Source organism: Humulus lupulus, chromosome 7 (genome assembly GCF_963169125.1).
Source record: "Humulus lupulus chromosome 7, drHumLupu1.1, whole genome shotgun sequence".
Lineage (NCBI taxonomy): Eukaryota > Viridiplantae > Streptophyta > Magnoliopsida > Rosales > Cannabaceae > Humulus > Humulus lupulus.
Window position 1 is genome coordinate 4,385,101 of NC_084799.1, and position 24,065 is coordinate 4,409,165.

The window sequence follows — 24,065 nt, forward strand, 5'->3', positions numbered from 1 at the left end:
AACAAAGGATCTAAAAAATTATTATGTAAAACACGGGGTGTAAACGAGTAATGGAGAAAAATATGGGGTTTAAAAGAGAGTAAACCAAAAAAGAAAAACCTTTGAAGACAACAAAAGTCAAAAAGTAATTATTTGACCAAAAACGACGGTTTACATAAAATTCAGTCAATCTTGTAATGCTTGAATCATTAAAAATTTACTTCAAATCTTAAAAATGGTTGTTTTCTGTTCTCTTTGACTCTAGTTGTATTACTAGTTAATTAAGTATTAGTTAAGTAAGAAAGTTCAGAGAGGTAGAGATAAAAATGTGACCACATAAAAAGTACATAACATAACTTCTAGAAATTTATGTTACGTTTTCCACCAAGCTGATTAACTCTGACTAATATACTCGTTAAAGTGATCTAAGCACATTGTTTTAGCTAAAAGATAAAGCTTTGCATTATTATATGTTGACTTTAAAGTAGTTTAGATGTTTCCCTTGCTCTTTCCATTTCATTTTTTTATTTTTGTTTTTTGGGAAAGAAAAACAAAATAAAACAAAAGTCATGAGCAGTGATTTACTTAAAACACGCTTTGAATTATTCAGCCCACATCTTCATACCAACTTGGCATTATTAAATGTTATGAAGACATTTTGAGATATAGTGGGAAAGCACAAAAAACATGAAGATAATTACAAATATTAGTAGAGAGTACCATAAACAAAATTGACTACTATGGCTATTAAAATATGCCATGAACCAGGCTGTTTTGTTTAATCAACAAATATTTCCTAGTCAACCATGATTGTGGAGAGTTACTATATAAATGAGCTTCTATCATCTTTATCATGCAAGTCACTACACACCAATAAGTTGTAGATCTAAAGAAACTAAGAGTTGCTGGAAATGAGAGGCCAAGGACAGCTGAGGCATTGGCCTCGACTAGTTTTTGCTATGGCAATTTGCTTCATAGCCACTAGTGTTGTTGCTGACTACAACAAGCCTTATGTTTATGCTTCTCCCCCACCACCAAAGAAGGATGCACACTCTCCTCCTTATCTTTACAAGTCTCCTCCACCGCCACCAAAGCATGTTATCGACCCACCGTACCACTACAAATCCCCACCTCCACCATCTCCTTCACCACCACCTCCTTATGTTTACAAGTCTCCACCTCCACCAAAGCATGTAAGCCACCCACCTTATGTCTACAAGTCCCCTCCTCCGCCATCCCCATCACCACCACCTCCATATGTTTACAAGTCTCCTCCTCCTCCAGTTCACTCGCCACCACCTCCTTATATCTATAAGTCTCCACCTCCTCCATCTCCTTCACCGCCTCCCCCCTATGTCTACAAGTCTCCTCCTCCACCAATTCACTCACCACCACCTCCTTACATCTACAAGTCTCCTCCTCCACCAGTCCACTCACCCCCACCTCCTTACATCTACAAATCTCCACCTCCACCCAAGCATGTAAGCCACCCACCATATGTTTACAAGTCTCCGCCTCCACCATCTCCATCACCACCTCCTCCTTACATCTACAAGTCTCCACCACCACCATCCCCATCACCACCACCTTCATACATCTACAAATCCCCACCACCGCCAATTCACTCACCACCGCCTCCTTATATTTACAAGTCCCCACCTCCACCGGTTCACTCACCGCCACCTCCTTACATCTACAAATCTCCTCCACCTCCATCAAAGATAGTGCATCGTCCTTTAGACTCATACAAATCTCCTTCACCCCCAGCGTATTACTATAGATCACCACCACCACCGTCTCACAAGCTATCTCGCAAGCCATACGAATAGAGTTCACCTCTACCTCCTAAATACTACTAAGTTTACCGTGGTTATAACTTCAAATTTAGAACTTTAATACTATGCATTCTTTTATGCACGTTTGAGTTTGAAGAAATTTTCCACATTTGTCTGCGTATCTAATAATTTTGTTTATTTGATGTACTTTTTTTTGGACAATAATTAAGAGTGTGAGTTCCTTTGAGAGAAGCATTGCTAATTGTATTATTTCTTTTTATGGAATGAAACCAATAATAATTTGATCTTATGATCACTTGTCTAGTTTCTTAGCACTACTAATCACTATATATATACTCATTAAAAAAGACATTGATAATAAATATGTAGTCACTTGATTACGTGCCTGATGCACACTATACTAAACAAGTTCACATACTTCAAAAATGAATAATGAATTTGATAACTTTTAAAAACGAAATATTATTAGTAAAAATAAATAAGAAAATACATGACAGAAGCAGGACGACAAGATGACCTCTTTTATTTTCTAAATGTTCTTATTTGTAAATTAATTCAACAACAATATAATCTTATGTAATTAGTGTGATAGGCACAAACTCACGACTTGGATAAATTATAACATATCATATGTAAAAGTTAAATAACTATTCTAAATGGGAGAATAGTAGTAAAAAAATATAAAGAAAGAGAGTAAAATGGAAAGAAATTATTTATAAAAATTAAAAGAAAAAGAAATTATTGGGGCACTGTAACGACCCAACTTTTTTTAACTAGACCCATCAAATACATCTATGACTATTTGGGGTCAACTGGACCTTTACGGTCAACTTTGGTAAAAATCGGACGTTAAGAACTAAATAAACTTTATAGTAAACTTTAGAAAATTTTACATTGGAGTACTTTGAAATAAAATAGTATTTGCATGAGATCCCATTGTTTTAAAACAAAACGTAGTTAAACGTAACTTAAGAACTTGTCTGTGGTCGTAGGGTCTTCTTTAGATAAAACTAGTAAACATGAAATAGATAAAACTGTTCCTGGACTCAGCGGAAGACTTAAGAGAACCCTAACAACCCTACAGATCGATTGTTTCACAGTATGCATACTTCAGACAGAATCCCCTCCAGTTCATTGCACTGCTCCTTAAGTTTTGCCCTTACCTACACATACCGAGTAACTGATGAGTTATAACGCTCAGTAAGGAAGCTAGCTACAACTTATGATTCTACTATCCAAAACAAACTTTGCATAACAGTAATGCACAACTGGAAATTGTAAACTGAGCAACACAAATAAGTCATAGTATTGCGTAACATACTGAAAACATATAACTGAGCCATCGTATTATCTGTCGGGTCTTAATCACCGTGTGGCCTCCACGGCCCAGAGAATACTCACCTCCCGTACCAAAGGGGTACACTCCACTAAAACACGATGACTTTACTGACTTGGCTGTTAACCCTACTGTACGGCTATATGGGATCCACCCTCATAAGGTTTCCCTTGTAACTGAGCCATCGAGTTATCTGTGGGTTCATGATCCCCGTGTGGCCTCCGCGGCCCAGAGAATACTCACCTCTCGTGCCAAAGGGGTACACTCCGCTAAAACACGATGACTTTACTGACTTGGCGACTAACCCCACTACACGGCTACATGGGATCCACCCTCACAAGGTTTCCCATGACAGTCATTGTTATCCCCGTTTCCTGTCGTGGGCCCGGGACCGCGTTCCAGGCCCACTAACTGCCCAATTGAGGTTGGACCCGGTCAGGCCCGTTTGGCAAGGAGCAGGATGGATATCGACAGCCCAATTCTGGGCGAGGCCCGAAAGGCGTCCGGGAAGTATTGTCCCGGACGGTCTCCCGGGAGACGGTTCAACTGGTTGGGGATAACAGTCGGGATTGGTACGAACGGTCCCAAAACCTGGTAATCGATCCGGGCTCCTGGTGGATTATCCGGGCTTATGGTAAACGGACCCGGGTCGAGTCCCCAAGGTTGGCAGGATAAAGCATCCATGACCCTGACTCCGCCCTATGAAGCGTGGGAGTTATCCCCACGTTTCACCTACGCAAAAGGCCACCTCGGGATTGTACGCCGCTGGTTCAGACCTGTGCCGCCACTGCTCTGATCGATCTTGTCCCCTGAATCTGTCTCGTAATTCGAGATGCCCGGACCAAAAGCTCCAATTTGTCGGATGATAGTTACGGTTTGGGCTGGCCCAATGGCTCAAGTTAGCATTTTTCTTTGATGTTTTAATTCTATTGTATTGGGCTTTTGATAGAGAAGCCAGCAATATTTATACCTTTATTGGGCCCGGGTCAGCCCGACCCACGTCCAGTGCTCCTGTGAACCTATAAATACATGTAACAGAGCACTGGGGAAGGGACTCCTGGGGAATGTGCATACTGTTACTTTGCTAAAAATAAGAGAAAACTCCATTGTTGTAGACTCTCTAAGTTCTAATACAATTGTCTCGTAGACTAAGGTGTTATATTATTTTATAATATAATGTTTTAGATTAAATAAATGTGACATAGAGTGTCACATATTGTAACATATAATAGAGAGTTACATTTTTTGGATATATGTGAAGTATCCAAACATGTAACATATTTGGTGTTACAAATTCATCACAAATTTGTAACTCCTAAATATCACCCATTATTGTGTAGATTTGTTGTTACAAAATATTGAGATGAATTTCTTAAAGCCATATGAGAAATGGCTGATAGAGATGTGATTTTAACTCCCATATTGTGTATGGAAGTTACAAAATCAAGTGGGAATAAATTGGAACGTTTTGGAAAAAACTTAAAAAATTGGTTGCTGAAACTGACCAAGGGCCGCGGCGCTTCTGACAGATTCATACTAAGTCAGTTTTTATCCAATTTTGAACATTTCCAATAGCCAAGTAACTCCCAAATCTCTATTTTAATTCCATAAAACACCCAATTTATCATTGGTAACTGCCATGGGGGTTGGTGGAATTTGAAATTCAAATGGTGTTTCTAAACTCTATAAATATGAGCCTAATGCTCACTTGTAAGACACACCATTTCTATCCATTAGAGCACTTGGCTAGAAACACCTTGAGGCTTGATTTTTCCAGAAAGCATTTCCAAAATCTGTGAGAGATCCCTTAGTGCTTGAGTTAGGGGGAAATAAGCTTTTGAATGTTAGGAAAAATAATATTGCCTCAATGGAAATGGTAGGATAATATTACAACTCTAGACAATATATTACAAATAAATATTGATTGATTAAAAAGTGTTACAACTCTATGAAAAAAGATACATGTAAATATAAAGAAAGATGTAGAAGATGATAGAAATAGAAAATACAACTCTAAGACAAAATATACAAATAAACTAGAAGTACTATAATGAAAAGATATAGATGAGATTACAACTCTAAAATAAAAGATACATGTAAAAGAGTGAATAATAGAAGAAAAGAAAAGCAATAGAATAAAAGAACAAGAATAAGAACAATGAACAAAGAACTCTCACTCACACAACCAAAGTGAAGAGTATTGGGGATCACCAGCTTTTGGACAAAGGTTTCAAACCTTGTTCAAGTTGGTGATCCCCAATACTCTTCACTTTGGTTGTGTGAGTGAGAGTTCTTTGTTCATTGTTCATTGTTCTTATTCTTGTTCTTTTATTCTATTGCTTTTCTTTTATTCTATTATTCACTCTTTTACATGTATCTTTTGTTTTAGAGTTGTAATCCCATCTATATCTTTTCATTATACTACTTCTAGTTTATTTGTATATTTTGTCTTAGAGTTGTATTTTCTATTTCTATCATCTTCTACATCTTTCTTTATATTTACATGTATCTTTTGTCATAGAGTTGTAACACTTTTTAATCAATCAATATTTATTTGTAATATATTGTCTAGAATGGTAATATTATCTTACCATTTCCATTGAGGCAATATTATTTTTCCTAACATAAGGCTCGTTAACGCCCCAACCACGTAAAAATCTTGCTTATAACCTCTAAACCCTTTCTCTTAATCTCTCTTATCTTTTATTATTATAGTTTCCGAAAATCTCGGTAAACATTTTGGTGCTTTCATTGAGAGCCTGAGAAATCTAGTGTTGACATCAAACCTCTACAACAATGGTGAATACAAGACACACCACTTTCGACCCTACTAACCCAGAACAGGGCAATGGAGAGCCACTGCCCACCCAACCTCTTCCTCAAAGTCCACCTGAGGACACTCCTCTTCAAACGTCCCACCCTGACGAGTCACAAGACTACGAAGGTGGAACGGAGTACGAGGAGGACTATTACGAGGAAGAGGAGGGGAATGAGGGGGAATACCATGACGAAGCTGAGGATCCCGAGATCCCAGGAGTGGACCCCAACTAGGAGGATCTGGAGGTGACTAGACTGAGGCAGCAAGTCCTGGACCAGGAAGCCAGGATTGCTAAGTAGGCGGAGGCATCTCGGCAGATGCAAGAGTCCCTCCAAGCCCTACAGGCATTCATAGCCGCGCAGGCTCCGCCGACCAATCTCCCAGCTGGCCCGCCTCCGGGAGCGCAATAGCCCGCTCCGCAGGCCAGAATCGGAGCCCCCGAAGATGTGAGGCTGACCCCTCCACTGGAGCAGTTTCCTGAGCCAGGCCCAGGAAACCCGGACCGAGAGAAAAAGAAGGTCGGGGGAAAAACCCAAGGGAGAAATCCCCCTGTCCCGAGAGCTGGGACCAGTCCCCAGCCGCTCCCTAGGAAAGAGAAGGTGTGCCCTATCCCAGGACAGGGCCACCCGACCAATCCACAAGGGATGCGGCCGCGGGATGCTAGGCCCTGGTATGCCCTAGGGAAAGCCGGACGGGAAGAGTCTTTGCACCCCAGTGCTTCGGTGAAAAAAAATCGCCGGGAACTCCCGCATAGCGGGGAACATCACGCCCTTAGTTCTGAGGATGACACGTCCCGGGTGGACCTGCACGATGGGCTGAACGCTCAGAAAGAACGGGCCCGTAAGGAAAAGATCCGCCCCCGAGGTGGCGACCTTAGGAACGACATCAACGACAGAAGGAACGAGAGAGTTCCCCTAGAGGATGGTGTGGCCAGGCAACTCATGGAGCAACTGGCCGCTTTGAAAAAAGTCACGAACTGCTTGGTCCGCAAGCAGGAAGGAGCGGACACTGACTTCGATGAGGAGGACAAAGAGCCCTGTGCGAGGCACATCCTGGACGCTGTGCTCCCTAAGGGGTTCAAGATGCCGAGTCTCACTGCCTATACCGGGAACACCGACCCTAGGGATCATTTGTCCCAGTACAACCGACTTATGATCGTGGCCCACGTTAGTGATGACGACAAGTGTCTCTGTTTTTCGATAACTCTAGGCGGTCCCGCCGAGGAATGATGGAAGAGACTCAAGCTAGGATCCATCCAATCCTGGTTAGGGCTACAATCGGCGTTTCGCAAATAGTTCGTGGCTGCCATGAGGATGGACATGCAAATCAGTGCCTTCGCCAATCTTAAACAGCTCCCCGCGGAGACACTGAGGGCCTACATCCAACGTTTCACTGAGGATGCCTCCAAGACCAAGGTGGACGATGGGCAATGCCTGGTGGCATTGCAATTTGGGATCCGGGCCGGGTCCCCCCTCTGGGATGACATGCAGCGTAGCAAGGCTGCTACCTTAGAAGAATTCATAAGGAGGGCCAGGGGTTCATCAACTGGGAGGAGGCTCAGATCCAGGTGTTCGATGGCCGTCGGCGCCTCAGTCCAATGCCCCAGTGTTCCTGGGATACGGGGTGCAGTTCCCGACATAACCCTACGTCACTCCCCGGATTGCCCCAGGTTCGGCGGCTACGCCCGGGGTCACCAACACCACGCCTACAGTGTACGGTCCTATTTCTTCATGATATGCCCTGGTCCAGTCCGCCCCCTTTTTCGGATATGGAGCCGCACCAGTGGGTTACAGCGCTGCCCTGTTGAGGCCCAGCAGTCCCAGGTGGGGGGAATTGAGGCAAGTGCAAACCCCTCCAGGTGGAGGAGGTCCGACAAGGGCCAAATCGGTTTGAGTTGGCTAAGAAAGGCAAGAGGGGCTACGAGCCCCAGTATTCGGACTACACCTATTTGGTGGACACTAGGGAGAACATATTCCTGGCCACAGAAAGGGCGTTTCACTACCGGAAGCTTGCCCCCATGTTCAAAGGAGGGAGGAATCCGAGAGATACCAACAAACGGTGCGTCTACCATAAGGACGTGGGCCACACGACTGAAGAGTGCCAACAGCTCAAGGATGAGATCGAGAATCTGATCAAGTTGGGGCATCTCCACCAGTAGGTCAGGATGCCTGTGGGAGTCCCGGGCCTATTAGCAGGTCCCAGACAACCCGCGGTCCCAGGTGCGCCCAGAGCATATCCGCCTCAGGGAGGATATGCACAGGGCCCGGCGGCGCAGACCCCTCAGGGGGTCCCCATTGCGCAAACACTTGGCCCTGGAATGCCTTATCCATCCGAGACGGCACCCCCTCGCGTGGACGGACATGTGGCCACCATTTTAGGCGGGCCTCACCTAGGAGGGCCGTCCAGGAATGATCAGAAACGCTACCTAAGCGAGCTCGACCACGATCATGAGGTGTGCGCTCTGGTCCAGGCCCCGGCTCAGCACCCGAAACTGATGAACCTCCCTATCACCTTCATGGAGGACGACGCCCGTAACGTCCATTTCTCGCACCATGACCCGCTGGTCATAGATGCCCAGATCGCCAACAAGCTGGTGTCCCGGGTGCTGGTGGATGACGGAAGCTCCATCAACATCTTGTTCAAGCCCACCTTTGCCGCGATTGGCTTGACCGAAGAGGATCTGGCATCGTGCCCAACCCAGATCTATGGCGTCAACGGAGACGCGTTACTCCCCATGGGAAAGATCCAGTTGCCCGTAACATTGGGGAGCGAGTTGCAGCACTCGTTCAAAATCTGCACATTCGTGGTGGTGGATTGCCGTACTGCGTACAATGTCATTTTCGGCCGGCCCGCACTAGTCGAGTTCGGGGCGATCACCTCCATCCGTCATCTTTGCATGAAGTTCCCTTGCGACAACGGAGGGGTGGAGACAGTCTGGGGAGATCAGAAGAGCGCCCGGAAGTGCTACCACATGTTCGCCCGACCAATCTACATGGTCTGGGAGAAACCCTTCGAGGAAGTCATTGGCTTGGTTCTTCCTCCCCCTGCTGGAAGAGTGGTCCGAGAGGAAGATGAGCTGGACCCGAGGATAGGAGATGACCGCGTTTTGGAGCCCATGGACGAGATTGAGGAGGTGTGCATTAGTGACACCGATCCGACCAGGATAATCCAAGTCGGGAAAAGTCTGCCGACAGAGGTCCGAGTCGCCATAATCGCCCAAGTAAAGGAGAACCAGGATATTCTGGCCTAGTCTCATTCAGATATGACGAGGATCGACTGTAACATCATCTGCCATGCATTGAACATCGACTCGAACGCGACCCCGGTCCGACAAAAACGAAGGCCCTTGGGAACGGAGAGGGCCGAGGCCTTCAAGCTGGAGGTAGAGAAGCTGTCATCGATCAAATTCATCTGCGAGGCTGTGTACCCCGTGTGGCTGGCCAATCCCATTCTGGTGCCGAATCCGAACGGGACATGGAGGACATGCATTGATTTCACGGATCTCAACAAGGCTTGCCTGAAGGATTGCTTCCCGCTTCCCCAGATCGACCAGATGGTGGATGCAACGTCCGAGTACGAGATCTTAAGCTTCATGGATGCTTACTCCAGCTACAATCAAATTTCCATGCATGTAGCAGACCAGGAGCACACCAATTTCCAAACCAACAAGGGAATATACTGCTACATTGTCATGCCTTTCGGGATCAAAAACGCTGGGGCCACCTATCAGAGGCTCTTCAACTGAATGTTCCGAGCCCAGCTGGGGCGAAGCATGGAAGTCTACATCGACGATATGCTGGTCAAGTCCAAGACATCCGGGAAACAATCGGACGACCTGGACGAGGATTTCGCGGTCATTCGGAAGTATGGGATGAAGCTAAATCCCAAGAAATGCACTTTCGGCATGGCCTCTGGGAGGTTCTTAGGGTTCATAGTGAGCTTCTGAGGAATAGAAGCCAATTCGGACAAGATCAAGGCACTGATTGATATGCCTTCTCCCCGAAAGCATAAAGACGTGCAAAGTTTGACCGGGCGGATAACCGCCCTAAGCCGTTTTGTCTCTAAAGCCACGGACAAGTGCATCCCGTTCTTCAATATTCTTCGGGGAAGCCAACACTTCGAATGGTCAGCCTAGTGTGAAGAGGCTTTTCGAAAGCTGAAAGAGCACCTGGCCCGAGCGCCGATCTTGGCGAAACCGGTGGACGGAGAGCCTCTATATCTCTATCTGGCAGTGACCGAGCACGCAATCAGCGCTGCACTAGTGCGGGAGGAGGAAAAAGCCCAGCTCCCGGTCTACTATGTGAGTAAAAGGTTGTTGGGGGTGAGTCACGGTATCCGCTGATTGAAAAATTGACATTTTGTCTACTAATGGCGTCCCGGAAACTTCGGCCTTACTTCTAGGCCCACACCATAAAAGTTCTGACCAACCACCCCTTGCGGCAAGTGTTGCAGAAGCCCGAGTCGTCAGGGAGACTCTTAAAGTGGGCCATGGAGCTAAGTCAGTTCGATATAGCCTACATTCCTAGAGTTTCAATCAAGGGGCAAGCCCTAGCCGGCTTCATCGTGGAATGTTCCGGGATCACCCAGGCGGATGACCCTGCGGATCTCGCGGCGCCCGTATGGAAGGTGTTCGTGGACGGGGCCTCGAACGAGAATGGGGCAGGGGCCGAAATCATCCTAGTGTCACCACAGGGACACCAATTGCAAAACGCCATGCGCTTCCTTTTCAAAGCATCGAACAACGAGGCCGAGCACGAGGCATTGCTGGTCGGGTTGCGTTTGGCCCGGGAAGTAGGGGCCACGAACCTGGAGATCTACATCGATTCCCAGATGGTTGTCAGGTAGGTCTCGGGAGAATATCAAACCAAAGGGGAGAGAATGGCGGCTTATGTGACTCAGACGAGAGAAATGATGCAAGCGTTCAAGAGACACACCATCCGCCAGATCCCTAGAGAGCAAAACGTGTTCGCAGACACGCTAGCAAAATTAGCCACCGATGCCGAAGCGGAGCTGTCCGGACTGGTCCCCGTTAACCATCTCCCCATGCCAAGCATTCAAGTCTCCACGATCAACTCCATTGACCACTCCGCATCCTGGATGGGACCCTTTATCCACTATCTGACAACCGGTGGGTTGCCAGCAGACAGGGCCACAGCCAGGAAGCTTCAGTACCAGGTCCACAGGTATGTCATGATGGACGGAAAGCTCTACTGCAGGGGGTTGTCCATGCCATACCTCAGGTGCGTGTCCGGGACCAAACTAAGCGACATCCTGCATGAAGTGCATGAAGGCTTCTGGAAAGATCATACAGCCGGACTTAGTCTATCCAACAAGATCCTGCGCCAAGGATATTTCTGGCTAACTATGAAGAAAGACTGTATTGACTACGTCCGCAAGTGCGAGCAGTGCCAAAGGTACGCGAAGGTCCCGCGAGCCCCGCCAACAGAAATAACCCTGATGATAAGCCCTCGGACTTTCGCGGTGTGGGGAATCGATCTGGTAGGATCGCTCCCGACTGGGAAGGGAGGGGCGAAATACGCCATCGTGGCCGTCGACTATTATACCAAGTGGGTTAAGGCGGAACCCATGAGTACAATCACCTCAAAGAAGGCCCTAGATTTCGTCATCAACAATGTCGTGTGTCGGTACGGGCTCCCCTTCAAGATTATATCCGACAACGGGAAGCAGTTCGACAGCATCCACTTCATAGACATCTGTGAAAGGCATGGTATTGTCAAAAGCTTCTCCGTGGTCGCTAGGCCCCAAGCAAACGGGCAGGCAGAGGTCGTCAACAAAATCTTGAAAGGGACGTTAAAGAAAAAACTCCAAGCCTGGGAGAGTAAGTGGCCCGAAGAGCTGCCCCGCGTGTTATGGGCTTACCAGACCACCGAAAGGACATCCACTGGGCACACTCCTTACTCCATGGTCTACAGATGCGAAGCCGTCATCCCCATTGAAACGACCATCCCGTCTCACCGAAGAGACACGTACGATCCTGCCCAGAAACACACCTTACTCTAGGAATCCCTAGATCTCATCGAGGAGATCCCGGAAGAGTCACAAGTGCAGCTGAAGATGTACCAAGGCAAGATCGCCCGTCATTTCAACTCTAAAGTAAAAAGCCGAAGGTTCGAAACCGACAATCTGGTCCTGCGAAGAGTCTTCCCTGCCACCCAAGATCTGGGAGTGGGGGTTTTGGGCCCAAATTGGGAAGGGCCATACGAGATCCAGCACGAAGTGTGCCCCAGAACATACCGTTTAAAGCGGCTCGATGGCACGGAAGTCCCAAGAGCCTGGAACGCGGAACATCTCCGTAAATACTATCAGTAGTCAGGAGAAAATGTTCCATTTTTATATTTTCGTTGTAAATAATGTACGCCTCAGGGCGATTTATTGAATAATAAAAATGGCGTGTATAAAAAGCCATAAAGAAATGTTATCAAACAATGAAAATTCTACTAAAGTGACCCCAGACCAGTCTCCGCTCACTTGGGGGGTATGAAAAAATACCAGGCGGGGCGCAAGGCTCAGGCCTAGTCCCGACCCAGACCAGTAAGGTCTGGGGGGTACAAACCCCGTTAGACAAAGCCTTAGGCTGGTCCCGCCCCGAACGAATGATGTCCGGGGGTATAAAAAAGAGGACCAATCCTCGAGCTAGTCTCGCCCCGGGCGAACGATGTCCGAAGGTATAAAAAAGAGGACCAAGCCTCAGGCTGGTCCCGCCCTGGACGAATGATGTTCGGGGGTATAAAAAAGAGGACCAAGCCTCGGGTTGGTCCTGCCCAAGGCGAACGATGTCCGGGGGTATAAAAAAGAGGACCAAGCCTCAGGCTGGTCTCGCCTAGGATGAACGATGTCCGAGGGTATAAAAAAAATGACCAAGCCTCGTGCTGGTCTCGCCCCAGATGAACGATGTCCGGGGGTATAAAAAAGAGGACCAACCTCGGGCTGGTCCCGCCCTGGACGAACGATGTTTGGGGGTATAATAAAGAGGATCAAGCCTCAGGCTGGCCCCGCCTTGGAAGAACGATGTCCGGGGGCATAATAAAGAGGACCAAGCCTCAGGCTAGCCTCGCCCCGGAAGAACGATGTCCGAGGGTGTAAAAAAGAGGACCACGCCTCAGGCTGGTCCCGCCTCGGACGAACACTGTCCGGGGGGTAAAAGTATCCGGTATGCCCCAGGGCAAGGACATAGCCCGCGACTATTAGAGTGCGGGTCCCAGGTGTGTGCAAAAGTAGTACGACCCAGGCCATGGGAACCTAGTCTAGGTTTCAAAATAAACTAATCGAACAACCCCAATGGCCCAGGCCTTCAGATTTTCAAAGTTGAGGGCTGGGCGGGTAGATCCAGTAATGACTATCAACTCCCTAATGGCTCAGGCTGTTGGATCCTGGATAACGGGATTAAAGTAAGTTGACAGGTTAAAGTCAGGAATAATCTAGTCCAGGCCTTTGGAACTAGGACCAAACGCTCAGATCAGTCATGCACGGTGATAAAAAAAAAAGAGCAACAAAAATAGCATAAACTGGATAAAACACTACAAATTGTCTTGGATGTGTACGCGTCCGTAAAAATGTTATTACAAAATAAAGGAAAAAAGACGAGGTGAAGATCCAGGTCTAGGCTTCATCATCCAGGAGCTCCGCGTCAGCTTTCTCCTTGGCCTCAAATTGGGCTCTCTTTGAGTCCGGGTCAGGAAAGATCAGGAGGTTCATGCTCTTGTCCTTGCGCCAGGCCATGTAGATGGCCTCCTCGAAGGTGACGCCCAGCATGTCGTCCGCCTGCTCTTTTGCGCGGCGGGTCTCCTCATGTGCCTTCACCTTCTTGCGAAGCGAGCCGTCCAGCTCATGGATCCGGGCCTCCAAACCTTTGACCCTCTCCCGGTCCTGGATAGACTGAGTCGCGGCTGCCTCCTCTGCGACCTTTACTCAAAGAAGCTCTGCCTCCAGAAGGGCCATCTTCTCATCAGCCTTGGCTTCTTTCCGGGACATGGCCTCTTCAAGCCGGAAAGTGACCCGGTCGAACTCCGCGCGGTCTGCTTCGGCCTGAGCAACCTCTTTGGTCAGGGACTCCTGTGCCTGGGCTGTCTCCCTGGCCAAGGCCTCTTTGGTGGCTTCCCTTTGGTTCACGACCGCCTCCATCTCCAGCTGGAGCGTCTCCATCTTCATGGCCGCCTCGGCCACCAGGTCAGCATTCCGATGGGATAGTAGAGCGTCCTGGAATAAAGCAAAGTTAGAAGTGTCCTTACTGAACAAGGAAAATGAGAAAGAAGATGCAAAGCAAACTTACAGCAGTGGCTTGATGGCGGAGAGCTTGGGAAATGAACAGCATGTCCGGGTTGACGATGGTGGCATATCGCTTCAGTTGGAGATTGGAAATGGTGTTCCCCACCTAATCCAGTAGGTCCACCGCAAATGGGGCCATGTCCTGCCCTAGCTTAGGGCGGAAGCCCGTCTCGGCGACTGGCCGATCCACAATCGGCTGAGGGGCACTGAAAGTCGCCGGGCGCTCAGCGAATTCAGCCTGACGACGAATCGTTAGGGCCTTGTAGGTCTCATCCATCCTTTCCCGGCCACTCTCCCAGGTCTGGGAAATAAGCTTGGACTGCTCATCCCACAAGACGGCTTCCCCTTCCTCAGGTAAGGCCGGATGGATGGGAAGGGCCGGTGTTGCCGGAAGGTCCTTCATGGTGAGGCGACTTTCCCCGAAGGACTCTCCAGCCGAGCCAGCCCGCCTCGTCCGGGGCCTCTTGTTCCCAGTTTTCGCCTCCGCCGCGCCTGACTCCGCGGCCCTCTTCCCGTAACTCTGGCTTACCGCAGGTCCCTGTTAGGAAAATATTGTTTTGCCTCAATGGAAATTGATAATAATATTACAACTCTATGCAATATATTACAAATAAATAATGATTGATTGAATAAGATTACTGTAACGTCCCTTAGAGTAGGGTACGTCTGCCACATACTCGTAATTCTAGGGTTTACGAGTATGTAAGGCACTTGACCAAAAGAATTAAATAAAATGATACGAAGAAATACAGAAAAATTTAAAACTTTTATATAAACTTATTAGAAGAAATTATTACACGTATGAATACTTTAAATTTAAGGCAGCCATATGAAAACTCTAAACCATTATTGCATTGCTACTGAGTCCGTGCTCCACAAGTTGCTCAACAGCTAAAGCCACACCTGGAAAAATGTTGGAAAATAATATAATGAGCTAACGCTCAGTAAGTAAATCTCATGCATACACATACACATGAATGTCGTGAGTTTGTAGTGCACATATACTAATATGCTGACTTATATACTTATGCATTTCATTTATTGCTCATGCACTTTCAAACTTTACTTTTATGCTCTTTCTTTTAGTTTCACGTTTTTACGGGCCCGATTTCACTTGTGCACACTGTTTGATTCAGCCAATGCCTGCAGGGCTTGTCACACATATCATATAGAATCCCATGGGTTCTCCTCCGGCTAGCCATCATCTCAGCTAGGCTCATCATAACACTCATTTCATCGTTGCCATAGCTGCCATACTTATTACACATATGGAGGAGAAAGACGGGAACATGGCAAACATATCTGAATGGTCAACTCTGACCTAGCCCACACTAGTGGACGACCACTATAAGCCTTAATAGACCTCCGTCTTCTTTACTGAACTTACTTGATTGCTTCATCGAAACAGTGGCACTCTTTTTAACATCTTATTATCACTTTGCTTAAGCCTTGTGTCATTAAAATGTTTAACTTTACATAAAACTTTTCAAGGCATTTCATAACTTTTCTCATATTCATATGCATGGTCTTATATCACATAATAATGTATCACATAACTGTACATGCCATGCATACATGCTGATGCTGAAATGCCAATGTTCATGTTCATGATTCATGTTGATGGTATTCAATCAAGGCATTGTATCACATCTCATATAACTCAAAACATCTTTAGTCATAATACATGAAGCTTTGGGTTGGTGGCGTTGTTATACCTTAACGTAGAGCTATGGCTCAGGTCTAAGGTTTCCAGCCTAAAAACTTAAACGCTTCATATATCATAACATATAACAAATCATGAACATAAAGTAATCCACATATCCATCAACATAAGAACACATACTTGCACATAATTCATATCATTCTTAACCAAGTAAGACATCTTTCACATATCACGGAATTCATCAATTACATATCACACAACACCCTTATGGTGTTCATATAACCATTCTTCACATACTTATCATATGCATCATCATCATACCATACTTAACTCATCAGATGTACACAATCAATGTAGTCATGCATCTTACACTTAAGCACAAAAGGTGAGATTTACTTACCTTAGGTCCTTAGCTTATTTTAAAACGGCTCACCAAGAGTCAATCAATTAAATCCATACAAATCCTATTCAAGACACATAATTTATTAAATTCTATCAAATCCGTAAATATACACTATTGATAGTGTATATTAACAATACCAGAAACTATATAAATGATAATAATAATTATTATCAACGTAATGCAAATCACTCTTCATATAAAACCATGCTTTAAACCTTACTCATAAGATAATGTACTCTTATGATAATAATAATAATAATAATAATAATAATTATTATTATCGTCTATAAATAAACTTATTTCAATATTCATAACAAAATACTTCAATAACAATACGTATATGAATGTATATATTCCAATAGTCATTTTATAAAAGAAATCATATTTTTAACATAAAATTGTAATAATCAATATAATGATAATAATATAAATATAAATATTTATATTATTATTAATTAGTCATAATATCAATTCCAGTGATATAATAAATATACTTTCTCCAAAATTCATTGGTCTTACAAATATCAATAACTGTAAGAAACTAATATTTGATATTATTTTAATATTCAAATATTAATAAAAATATTAATATACAATAATAATGGTTAGATAATAGGTTTACTATAAATCATACTTTTCATATATATATATATATATGAATCTGTATTCTTGATTTACTTAACAAAATAATAACAATAATAATTAAAATTAATTAATCATAATAATTTCCATATTAATATAAAATCAATTAAATATGTATTTTATACTTTATTTAATATCTAGTATTTTCTAGAAAATTGGACAGCACAACGGCTATAAAGTGGACAAACCCAAAATCAAAACCTGTATCAGAAATATATATAATCCCAAACAACCAGTAAATTACAGAAAATATTCTATATATCAATAATATATAATTATATACTATAAATACACATAATAACAATTAGTCTAATCAATCACAATTAAATCACAATATATAGGTTAAAGAAATTATACCAAAATGATCGGGTTCCACAACAAGTCAAACGATGATTTTCTGAGACTCAAAACGTACTTCGGAACCTCGAACACTAAGTTTCGACCGTCGGTCTACGGTGGATCGCGGTGGCTCGTGGTGGGCCCACCACCCAACTATGGTAGATGTAGGAACAAGTTATTGGGTTTTGAAGCCCACAACACGAGGAACACGATGGTGGTGACGGATCGGCAAACGGATGCCCGAGGTGGCCGAATCGCAACTTTGAAGTCGCGGGGTGGCCGAACTTAAATCGAGTGGTTGAGGCATTTAATCGGCGAGTGAGCTCTAGATTCCCGCGTGGGTCGATAGTTCGGAGGCCTCTGAATCCAACGGTCCGGCGCGTGGCTAAAAATGGTGGCCGGAAAGTACTCCTGCGTCGTCGGCAACAGTAATACGCAGAGGAGAGAGAGAGAGAGAGAGAGAGAGAGAGAAGAGAGAGAGAGAGAGAGAGAGAGAGAGAGAGAGAGAGAGAGAGTGAGAGAGAGAGAGAGAGAGAGGGGTTTTCTGAGGAGAGAGAGAGAGAGACTCGGGTAAAAAAAGAAAGGTTGAAGCCTTTTCTTTTCTTTTTTTTTTAAAAATTATTTTTAAAATTACACTTGGACCCAAAATACTAAAATTCTTTTCAAATAAGCCCTTTAGCAAAACTTTCTTAATTTTATAAAAATCCCCAATTAAAATTATATGACATTTGGGTCCAATACTTGACTACTCAAGTTTCTCTCTCTTTAATCTCATTAAAAACATAAAATCATATTTTAAACACTATTTTTCCATTACTATTTCTTAAATTTGTAAACTTGTACATTTTATGTATTAAAACTTTGATTTATAATAAAAATGTTGGATATTACAATTACAACTCTATAACTGAAAATTACAAATAACCAAAGGAAATGAAGAAGATGATGAAGAAGAAGAGAATAGTGAGAATACAACTCTAAGCAAAATATTACAAGTAAAATAAAGTGTTTGGACCAAAGGAAAAGATTACAACTCTTAAACAAAATATACAAGTAAATAGAACAAGAGAATAAGAAGAAAAACAATAGAATAAAAAGAAGAATAGAAACACAAGTAAACTCTCACTTACACAACCTAAGTGAAGAGGGTTGGGGATCACCAACTTGAACAAGGTTTAAAACCTTTGTCCAAAAACTTATTTCCCCCTAACTCAAGCACTAAGGGATCTCTCTCAAATATTGGAAAAGCTTTATGGAATTATCAAGCCTCAAGGTGTTTCTAGCCAAGTGCTCTAGTGGATAGAAATGTTGTGTCTTACAAGTGAGCTATAGGCTCCTATTTATAGAGTTTAGAGACACCCTTTGAATTTCAAATTCCACCAACCCCCATGACTGTTACCAATGTTTAATTGGATTAATATGGAATTAAAAAAGAGATTTGGGAGTTATTTGAATTTTTTGAGTCGTTCAACAAAGATTGAAAAAACTGAAAATTTGGTTAGTTTTTGGCCTGTGGTCGCGGCCAGAGACATTAGCGGCCGCGGCCACTGGTCTCTGACCCATAGGCCGCGGCCATTGGTCTCTGAACCACAGGCCGCAGCCACTGAATGTTGGTGGCCGCGTCCACTGACCAAATTCAGCACAAAAAATTGTGCTGTTTTTCCAAACGGTTCCAAACCCTCCCAAATGATTTTGTAACCCCAAAAACACATTATTGGGGTTAAAATCATATCTCTAACAACCATATCACATATGGCTTTATGAAATTCATCTCAATATTGTGCAACAACAATTTACACAATAAAGGGTAATATTTGGAAGTTACAAATTTGTAACACCAAATATGTTACATTATTTGGATATATCTCATATATCTAAATATTGTAACTCTCTATTATATGTTACAATATGTGACACACTTTGTCACATTTATTTAATCTAAAAAATTATATTATAATATAATTTTACATTATATTATAAAATAATATAATAGTCCCAACTCCAGATCGATCACCGGGGGGTGAACGAGAAGGTTGGGGATGGTGGCCGGGTCCACGATCGTAATAGGAACCGCGACGAGTGCAACCTGGTCGGGTTGAAGATCCGCCCCTGGCGTCTCCTTGCTGTGGGGGAGTTCCAGGCCTGGCACCTCGGATGTTTTCTTGGCAGCCTGGATCTCAAGAAGCTGCCTCATCTTGTCCACGGGATCAGACATGTCGGAATTTGCTGAAACAAACACAAATGAAAAGGAGTCAGTACAATTAACATGCAAACAGAGAAGTCAAAACTAAGAGTGGCCCGGGACGAACCCTTATCTAAGCCCTGGACATGATTCAATTCATCTAGCGTGAAAGAGTAGACTCGGTCCCCCATGTCATCTGGGTTCAGGAAATTCCCGTATTGGAGGAACCCGGACATGTACATGAGAATTTTCGAGCCTAAGGGAGCGGGAGACGAAGGTCTCGTCTCCCCGTCAGCTCCGAACGCGGGGCCTCGAAGTGCTAGCATATCCCTAGCTGTAACACCCTCACTTATTTTAGTTAAAACCACATCTGAGGTGTTACGTTGTAAAACTATATCATAATTTCTTACTGCGGAAGTCTGGACATTTTTTTTTGAAAACTTATTTCACATTAAACATAAAGTGTGTCTCAAACATATTATACATAAGTATTAAATAACCCAATTTGTTTTCAAAACATAACTTCACACTTTATTACAAATATCACATTGATAAACTGAAATAACCTACAAAAGGTCGATGTGTTCATATGTACAAATCAGGGTCAGGACCATGCTTTAGTCCTCCTTATGTCATTCACTCATTTCTTTCTCTACTTGCAACACAAGACAACTGTGAGCCTAAAGCTCAGTAAGCAAAGTAATGCATGCAATGCTAATGATTGCTCAATGTCAAAGGACATACACAACTTCTTTTTAAATTTTGGGCCCCTTAATATTGTGCACACTGTTTGAATTAGTCAATGCCTGCAGGGCTTGTTACACATATAATATAAAATCTCATGGGTCTCCTCCCGCAAAGATCATTTTCCACTCCCATTTATTGATCAAATCCTTGAACGTGTAGCTGGTCATCCTTTCTATTGCTTTCTTGATGGCTATTCTGGCTATTATCAAATTGAGATTGCATTAGAGGATCAAGATAAGACCACTTTCACTTGTCCTTTTGGCACTTTTGCTTTCCGGCGTATGCCATTTGGCTTGTGTAATGCACCAGCTACTTTCCAAAGATGCATGATGAACATCTTTAGTGACATGATCGAAAAATCAATGGAAGTATTCATGGATGACCTAACCATTTTTGGAAACTCCTTCGAGACATGTCTTCTTCATCTTGAAGCTGTTTTAAAATGATGCATCGAGAAATGACTTGTCCTCAATTGGTAGAAATGCCACTTTATGGTTTTTTCTGGCATAGTCTTAGGCCACATTGTTTCTGAAAAAGGAATTGAGGTTGATCAATCCATAGTCGACCTTATCTCCAACCTGCCGACTCCTAAGACTGTCAAAGACGTTAGGTCATTTCTTGGTCATGCTGGTTTCTATAGGAGGTTCATATAAATTTTTTCAATGATTGCCCATCCGCTAAGCAACCTCCTAGCCAAAGATGCCACTTTTGAGTGGACACCTAAGTGTGAGGAATCATTCTGAACGCTTGTCAATTCGCTCACTTCCGCTCCCATCATTCAGTCACCCGATTGGAGTCTTCCTTTCGAGATCATGTGTGATGCCAGCAACTTTGCTGTGGGAGCTGTGCTAGGACAATGAAGGGAGGGGAAACCCTTTATTGTCTATTATGCAAGCCGAACTCTCAATAGTGCTCAAATGAACTATTCCACTACTGAAAAAGAGTTGCTTTCCGTTGTCTTTGCTCTTGACAAATTCCGCTCTTATTTGATTGGATCGCTTATTACGATCTTCACAGATCACTCCGCCCTTAAGTATCTCCTTTCCAAAAAGGATGCTAAGGCGTGATTAATACGGTGGATCCTTCTCCTGCAAGAATTTGACATAACGATCAAAGACAAGAAAGGTGTTGAGAATGTCGTCGCAGACCACTTGTCCCATTTATTGATTTTAATAGTCAAAATAAATTAAGTTTTAATTAATATTTTCATCAAATTAATATGATTAAATTTATAAATAAAAATATTTAATTTTAATTTAGTTTGTTTTATTGTGTAGGATTTAATTGATATTTTTGGAACTTGGAAACAAAGAAGAAAGAAATAAATAAAATTGAATAAATGAGGAAAAGTTGGCATTTTTGCAACTTGAAACATTGAAAAAATTGGCCCAATTTAGCCCAGGCCCGCTGGCCTCTTTCTCTACCTTCAGCCACCTAGTGGCCTCTCCACACGCCACCTGTCCGAATGCTCCAGCAGCTCTTCACGCCCTTGCAACCTTCCCATCTTCAACATAGCTCCAACAACCTTTTCCCTTCAACGTGACCAACATCAACCTTCCAGCTGGCCCAATATGAAGGCCCATCTTCAACATACCTCCAACGACCCAAACACAAAGTCAGCAGCCCATCTGAAGCATCCTTTCCCTCCAGCAACTGCCACGTGGCGTACTCCCATTGGCTGGGAGTGGTCAAAGTCTCCTCTGCCACAGCCACCTTTCAGCCCATGCTTTGTGCACATTGGGCCTTGCAAAATTGCCATTTTGAGCTTTAAAGCTCATCTTTTTTGGTATTTTTGAAAAAGGGCATTTTGACCATACACCAAAATAGCTAGGGTAATATTAATAATAAGATTTGATTTTTCAAAATCATATTTTATTATTAATATTTCAGGTTTATTTTGTAAACCCCATTTTGTTGTTTAATTTCTTTTTAGTCCTTTTCTCCCTCTATAAATAGGGACTCTTTCTTCATAATGGGCATGTAATTTTGAGAGAAGAGAAACTATAGCAAAATTTCTACTCACTTTCTTCTCATATTTTCTTCTTAGAATTTTGTGAGAATCATGAGCATAATGGCCTAATCTTCCTAGGAAGGTTAGGGATGATTCCATATGCTAGTGATGTTATTTTGCTACTTTGATTTACTATGTTCTTAATGTAATATATTTGAGTTATTTATGTTCTTTCATCTCTATCTTTATTTTGTTATCTTTATTCACTTATGCTAATAGTATATAGGATTAGTCATGCTCTTTCTATGTACTTCTAATTAGTAAAAGTAATATTGATACCTAATTTTATGTCTAATCTTCTATTACATTATTGCCTTTGGGTATTTTTTCATTTTTAGATTTTTCATAAGATTAACATTGTGCTTTTAAAGTAAAGAACTTTATAACTCAAATGGACTTGTGTTAGAAAAAATATATGAACTTTAATGTTAGATTTTCCAAGTAAATGTTGGGATGTGAACTATTTACTTGTGTATTTTTGTAAATCAAGTAACCAAGTAACTAAACAAGCATATGGATGATTCTTAAAACCTTTCATTTTCTCAAACTCTTGATTACATCTTACCTTTATTTCACTTATCTCATTTCATCACTTTATCAAAACTACAATACCAAAATCTCAAACCTCTTTCCATTTACAATTTTATTTACTTCTTGTTACTAACTTTTTGTGTTATTTTCTACTAATCTTTTGATTTTAGGTTACCTCATTGTGGATCGACCGCCCGATCTTACTATAACTACCGCTTAGTGGTAGTCACATTTTGGGCGTTAAGCAATAATTTCGACTTAAGAATCTGCTAGGCCTATTATCCTTATGTGTAAAACACTCACACCAAACCTTAGGTCCATATGAGTTCATACCCAATAGTTATGCTTACCCGATCGAGCGTAGCACACTTATGCTAAGCTCGTTTTGACTTTGCATCAATACCACTGATTATGTATACCTCCTATCAAGACTTGATCTAATGGTTCTAAAACCATTTTTACTTCATCAATGAGACCTTAATCATACCTCAATTATATTTGTTAAATCCACTAATACTCAATTTGTAACGCCCCAAACTCCAGGGACCGTTACGGTGTGCCTTGTAAACAGTGCTAAACTCGCTAATCGAGTCATTTGGCCAAAATCGTGAAACTAAGTATGATTAGCGGTTTAGGGATTAAAACTTTGGTTAAGATGTAACGTTTCACTAGAACGTTTAATATATACACTGGGATCCCGAAAATAAAGTTTCAGAGTCTATTACAAAAAATATTTACAACAAGCCGTTCTAAGCGGCAAAACAGGGTTCAACCCTAGTTCCACTTTAAACCTCAGCCGTGGCGGTCGAGCAGCTGCATATGTACACGTCATCACCTAAGCTCTCCAACTCAAGGATGGTCCAGCTTCCTCTTGCCTTTACCTGCACCACGTAGCACCCGTGAGCCAAAGCCCAGCAAGAAAACACAATAAAACATGATATAATATCAACAACGATCATAATAACCATTCAGGACTATCAGTCCAGGAAAATAGGTGACAATAGCCAAAAGTCACAATAATGAGCATCGCTCCTTCTAGCCATGTGACGATAGGGTCACCAGGGCTTAACCGATAAGTGATTCTTTCTTAAGTTTGATTAGGATAGGTGCAAGGTGATTAGTCACCAACATAACCTTCCTCACGACTCTAGAGTCGAAAATATGGATAACGTCCCTTAGCCATGTGATAAACGGTCACCGGGGTCATATACCTTGGCTATAGTCATCTGGTCGTAGACCAGGCAAGCGCTTATAAGTTCTTCGACTTTAGGGTCGGTCTAGCATTAATGCCATAGAGCCATTCAATGCGTGATTCTCGACTTTAGAGTCGGT

At 43.2% G+C, this 24,065-nt stretch overlaps 1 protein-coding gene and 1 long non-coding RNA gene across 2 annotated transcripts; one reads left to right on the forward strand and one right to left on the reverse strand.

Annotated features, from left to right (window-relative positions):
• Nucleotides 1-701: 701 nt before the first annotated feature.
• LOC133790409 (extensin-3-like) lies at nt 702-2,064 on the forward strand. The gene has a single exon (XM_062228039.1). The coding sequence runs from the start codon at nt 891-893 to the stop codon at nt 1,806-1,808; it is 918 nt and encodes a 305-aa protein (XP_062084023.1). The 5' UTR covers nt 702-890; the 3' UTR covers nt 1,809-2,064.
• A 12,925-nt stretch (nt 2,065-14,989) lies between these two features.
• On the reverse strand, nt 14,990-17,765 carry LOC133789369 (uncharacterized). Its single transcript, XR_009873539.1, has 3 exons — nt 17,281-17,765; nt 16,279-16,342; nt 14,990-15,118 (listed from the first exon to the last, which is right to left on the reverse strand). It is a non-coding gene; the product is annotated as an uncharacterized LOC133789369 (long non-coding RNA).
• Between the last annotated feature and the right edge of the window lie 6,300 nt (nt 17,766-24,065).